Source organism: Sturnus vulgaris, unplaced genomic scaffold, assembly GCF_052056855.1.
Source record: "Sturnus vulgaris isolate bStuVul1 unplaced genomic scaffold, bStuVul1.hap1 Scaffold_157, whole genome shotgun sequence".
Lineage (NCBI taxonomy): Eukaryota > Metazoa > Chordata > Aves > Passeriformes > Sturnidae > Sturnus > Sturnus vulgaris.
Genome location: NW_028276074.1, coordinates 2,371,621 through 2,377,391, shown reverse-complemented (window position 1 = coordinate 2,377,391; position 5,771 = coordinate 2,371,621). Strand labels below are relative to the sequence as shown.

Here is a 5,771-nt window from a genome sequence, read left to right as displayed (position 1 = left end):
CTGGGGGACAAGGTCTGGGTGGAAGGAGACAGCTGGTGAGGCTTGGAAGGGTTGTCCTTGTGTGGTGAGGATGCTGCATAGTTCAGATCTGCTGCTCCCAGCATAACATTTAACTCCAGAATGTTACTAGGTAGATTACACAGGGAGTACAGTGAGGCAGGGCCTGCCTAAAAAAGAAAATCCTGATTTTATAATCTACTGCTCTGGGTTGCTTAGATGGGAAATTGCATATAGATATTAATCTCTAAGTTCAGTTTGGAAAAAATATAATATTTTTTCTTGGATTTTAATAAAACAGTCACTGACAGAAATTAGCCAAGGGTGCCTCACAGGTAGCATCAGTGTCACTTTTCCAGCCTCCTCAGGATAGCTATGACATTGCCATCAGAGCCTGCAGAGGCAGAGCTGACCCTGGGCAGTGCCCTGTGCTGGGAGGGGTGTGCAGGGCAGAGCTGAGCCCCCAGGGCTGGGCTGGGCTCTGGCAGCACTGGCAGGGCTCAGCCCTGGGCACAGGGAAGCAGCTGCTGGTAGGGACAGCTCCAGGCAGCAGAGCCCTGGGCAGGCAGTGGGGGGAAAGTGCCACCAAGCTGGGCTGGCATATTTCAAGTCCTCTCCAAACTGAACTATTCCATGATTACTTTTCTTACAGATCCCCATACCAAGACACAGGAAATGTCCAACAGCAGCTCCATCAGCCACTTCCTCCTGCTGCCATTGGCAGACACGTGGCAGCTGCAGCTCCTGCACTTCTGCCTCTTCCTGGCCATCTCCCTGGCTGCCCTCCTGGCCAACGGCCTCATCATCAGCGCCGTAGCCTGCGGCCACCACCTGCACACCCCCATGTTCTTCTTCCTGCTCAACCTGGCCCTCAGCGACCTAGGCTCCATCTGCACCACTGTCCCCAAAGCCATGCACAATTCCCTCTGGAACAGCAGGAACATCTCCTACTCAGGATGTGCTGCTCAGCTCTTTTTCTTTGTGTTCTTCCTTGGATCAGAGGTTTCCCTCCTGACCATCATGTGCTACGACCGCTACGTGTCCATCTGCAAACCCCTGCACTACGGGACCCTCCTGAGCAGCAGAGCTTGTGCCCACATGGCAGCAGCTGCCTGGGCCAGTGCCTTTCTCTATGCTCTGCTACACACAGCCAATACATTTTCCCTGCCCCTGTGCAAGGGCAATGCCCTGGGCCAGTTCTTCTGTGAAATCCCCCAGATCCTCAAGCTCTCCTGCTCACACTCCTACATCAGGGAACTTGGGATCATTGCTGTTAGTATTTGTTTAGCTTTTGGTTGTTTTGTGTTCATTGTTTGTTCCTATGTGCAGATCTTCAGGGCTGTGCTGAGGATCCCCTCTGAGCAGGGAAGGCACAAAGCCTTTTCCACCTGCCTCCCTCACCTGGCTGTGGTCTCCCTGTTTGTTACCACTGGGTTTTTTGCCTACTTGAAGCCTCCCTCCATCTCCTCCCCATCCCTGGATCTGGCAGTGTCAGTTCTGTACTCAGCGGTGCCTCCAGCTCTGAACCCTCTGATCTACAGCCTGAGGAACAAGGAGCTCAGGGCTACAGTGTGGACATTGATGACTGGATGGTTTAAGAAACATTAAACTGCTGGCCAATTTCTGCAATTCACTTGTAATAAAAGTCACCTTTGATTCTTCTTGTTAGTTTGGTTGTTAGTCTGTTCTTTTCTTTCCTTTCTTTTAGTCTTTTACTATTGTCTGGAAAGAAATGCCATTGCCTCTGCCATTTCTCATTTTGTTTTCTTCCACCACTATTGCGAACAGAGACTGTATCAATTAGGGGCTGCATTATTCGTGGCTTTAAACGAACTAAAGGATCTACCTGCAAGGCTTTCTCCAGAGATGTCCCATTTCTTCCCTTCTCTGGAGCTGCAGCAGCAATGTCTGTGTGCAGAGCTGGGGCAGATCAGTGCTGGCACAGCAGCTGTGCCCAGCAGCAGCAGCAGCACTTGGTGTTGCCAGTGCTGCTCCTGTGCCACTGCCCCGCTGCCCTCCTGACCCTCGTGTTGCTGCAGGGCCTGAGTGCTCTCAGGGCCAGGCACAGCCCTGGGGGTGGCAGTGCCGGGGCTGCAGCAGGGACAGGCCATGGGCACTGCTGGGGCAGCGCTGATGCCTCAGGCCACGGCCTGGGGGCTCCAGGCTCCTTGGCCAGGCTCTCTCCACAACACTTGTCCAGCCCAATGCTGAGCACAGAAAAGCCCCGGCAGCAGCCTCAGGCTGGCTGTGGGCAGGCTGAGGGCAAACAGCATGGCTGGTGCTCTGCAAGGTCCCTGCAAGGGGGACACCCTGGCAAGGAGCAGCAGAGCAAGGGCTGATCCATCCCCACTGTGCTGGACACCCCAGGGCAGCGTCCCAGAGCGTCCTCATGCACCTGCCAACAACATCCCCCCTCTGCAGCCCTGGCCTCTCCCCCAGCTCACACAGGAGCCGCATCCTTGCAGGCACACACACGGCAGCACTGGCTCAGGAGCCCCTGTTTGCATTGCACACAGCAGGGTCAGCACCCCCATGGTGCTGCTGTGGGGACATGGAGCTGAGTGAGCACAAATGCCATCAGCCCCTGGGGCCAGCAAGGGCTGGGGGACGGCAGGGAAACCACTCAGCTTTGTTGTGGCCTCTGAAGTCAGCCAGGAAGTTTGTTCCCATGAGCTGTGAGTTTCCTGTCCCACTGCAGATGTTGTTGCTCAGAGCCAGGGCTGTTTGGCAGCCACCCCCAAACTGCCCTGAGCATTTCCTTTGCTTCACCTTTGCTTTCTTTCTTCTTTCCTGCTCCAGATTTCTTCCTCTTACCCATCCCTGTACCATCCCCAGCACACAGCCCATCCCTGTTTGCCCTTTCCTCTCTGGTCCCACTCTCCATTTCAGTTCCTGAGCTGGCACCATGGGAACATCCCCTGGGGAACAGGATCATCCTCCAAGTGCTTCAGGAATTGTCTGCAGGGTCCTGCAGTGCCTCGTGCTGTTCCCTTGCCAGAGGCACCACAGGCCAGGGGGGCACATCTGGGCTGCTGTGTCTGGGTGTGGGGCTCCCTGTTGTGGGCAATGAGGAGGGGCTGGAGAGGCTCTGCAGGACTGACAGGATGGGCTTTGGGGTTGTGTGGAGAAGCTGAGGGACCTGGGCTGCTGGACCTTGTGAAGAGGAGGCCCAGGGCTCATCCTGCAACTGCTCCAGGGGGAGTTTCAGAGAATCACAGAATCGGAAAAGCTGGAAAAGTCCTTGGAGATCATCAAGTCCAACCTGTGCCCTGACACCAGCTTCTCTCCCTGAGCCTTCTCTTCTCCATGTTAAACAACCCCAGCTCCCTCACCTGCTCTTCACATGACTTGTGTTCCAGACCCCTCACCAGCCTTGTTGCCCTTCTCTGGACACGCTCCAGCCCCTCCATGTCCTTCCTAAATTGAAGGGCCCAGAACTGGACACAGCACTCCAGGTGTGCTGAGCACAGGGGAAGAATCACTGTCCTGCTCCTGCTGGCCACACCATTCCTGATCCAGGCCAGGAGCCATTGGCCTTCTTGGCCACCTGGGCACACTGCTGGCTCATGTCCAGTCTGCTGTCCATTAGTGTCCCCAGGTCCCTTTCTGCCTGGCCACTGTCCAGCCACTCTGTCCCCAGCCTGGAGCACTGCAGGGGTTGTTGTGGCCAAAGTCCAGGACCTGGCACTCAGATTTGTTAAACCTCACCTTGTTGGATTTTTGCCCTGGATCCAGCCTGTCCAGGTCCCTCTGCAGAGACCTCCTACCCTCCAGTAGATCAGCACTCCCAGCCAACTTGGTGTCACCACGGTTCCAGGAGTCCCTGGAGTGTCACAATGGTCTCCATGATTGCATGAGTCCTCCCAGTGTTACAATATCCCTTTGGCCCCATGGAACACCTTGGTTTCACAATGTCTCTTGGATCCATGGGCTCTGCAGTGTCACAATGGCACCTTGGTTATGCAAGTGGCACAGTGGTCTCTGAGGTTCCACAGGGGCCCAAAGATTAACACTGACCCCTTGGTTCCATGAGGCCCTGCACTGTCACCATGGCCCCCTGTTATACGAGGTTCCACAGTGTCACAATAGACTCCGTGTTTCCACGAGGCCAAAAGGTGTCACAACTGCGTTCTGGATTTCCTAATGCCCCACAGTCACAGGGACCCCCGAATTCCATAAGGCTCCAGAGTGCCACATGGACTCATTGTTTGCACGGTGTCACAATGGCCCCATTGTTACCCAAGGTTCCACAGTGCCACAATGGACTCCTCGTTTGCACAGTGTCACAATGGAGCCCTGGTGACACAAGATCCTGCAGTGTCACAATGGATTCTTGGTTCCATGACACCCTGCAGTGTCAGTGTCACCGTGGTGTCTGAGTACATGAGGCCCTGCAGTATCACAGTGGGCCCTTCATTCCAGGGGGCACCTAGGTGTCAAAATTGTTGCTTTAGTTCCACAAGTCCCTGCAGTGTAAAAATGGCCCTTTGGTTCAACAAAGCCCACTGTGTCACTGTGGCCTCCATGGTTTCACAATGACCCAGAGTCATCAATGGACCTTGGTTCCATTTAGCCCCACAGTGTCACAATGGGACCTTGCTTCTTCAGAGTCCTGCAGTGTCACAATCATCACAGAATCACCCAGGCTGGAAAAGACCTTTGAGAGCATCAAGCCCAACCTGTGACCCAACACCACCTTGTCACCCAGACCATGGCACTCATTGCCACATCCGGTCTTTCCTGAACAGCTTCCAGGGACGGTGACTCACCCTCCTCCATGGGCAGCCCATTCCAATGCTCAATCACCCTTTTTGTGAAGAATATTTCCTAATGTCCAGCCTAAACCTCCCTTGCCACTGCTTAAGGCTGTGTCCTCTTGTCCTGTCACTGTTCCCGTAGAAAAGAGCCAGACCCCCACCTGGCTACACCCTTCTGTCAGGGAGTTGTAGAGAGTGATGAGGTCTCCCCTGAGCCTCCTCTTCTCCAGGATAAACATCCCCAGCTCCCTCAGCCACTCCTCACAGGACTTGTGTTCCAGACTCCTCACCAGCCTTGTTGCCCATCTCTGGACACGCTCCAGCTCCTCCATGTCCTTCCTAAATTGGGGACCAGAACTGGACACAGCACTCCAGGTGCTGCCCAACCAGTGCTGAGCACAGGGGAAGAATCACTGCCCTGCTCCTGCTGGCCACACCATTCCCGATCCAGGCCAGGTGCCATTGGCCTTCTGGGCCACCTGGGCACACTGCTGGCTCATGTCCAGCCTGCTGTCCATCAGTGCCCCCAGGTCCCTTTCTGCCTGGCTGCTGTCCAGCCACTCTGTCCCCAGCCTGGAACACAGCAGGGGTTGTTGTGGCCCAAGTGCAGGACCTGGCACTTGGTCTTGTTAAACCTCACCTTGTTGGATTTGGGGCCTGGATCCAGCCTGTCCAGGTCCCTCTGCAGAGCCCTCCTACCCTCCAGCACATCCACACTCACACCCAGCTTGATGCCATCTGCACATTTGCTGATGCTGCACTCAGTGCCCTCATCCAGATCATCAATGCAGATATTGAAATCCACGCTGGCTGCCTCTGATCCCTCAGCCATCCTGTAGGTGCCCTGTGATGGCACTCAAGGTGATCTGTTCCATCACCTCACCAGACACCCAGGTCAGGCTGACAGGCCTGCAGTTCCCCACATCCTCCTTCCAGCCCTTCTTGGGGATGGGCTCACATTGGCACTTCCAGTCCTCTGGCACCTCCCTGCTGAGCCAGCACTGATGAGAAATGATG

General features: G+C 55.2%; 1 protein-coding gene across 1 annotated transcript; it reads left to right on the top strand.

Moving 5' to 3' along the window:
* Nucleotides 1–672: 672 nt before the first annotated feature.
* Nucleotides 673–1,641, top strand: LOC148218829 (olfactory receptor 14I1-like). Its single transcript, XM_088157790.1, has one exon. It carries the CDS (start codon nt 673–675, stop codon nt 1,603–1,605), a length of 933 nt encoding a protein of 310 aa, XP_088013916.1. The 3' UTR covers nt 1,606–1,641.
* Nucleotides 1,642–5,771: the final 4,130 nt, after the last annotated feature.

Bases quoted from the DNA above. Each gene is read 5' to 3' on its own strand.
- LOC148218829 (XM_088157790.1), top strand. From the start codon at position 673: ATGTCCAACAGCAGCTCCATCAGCCACTTCCTCCTGCTGCCATTGGCA.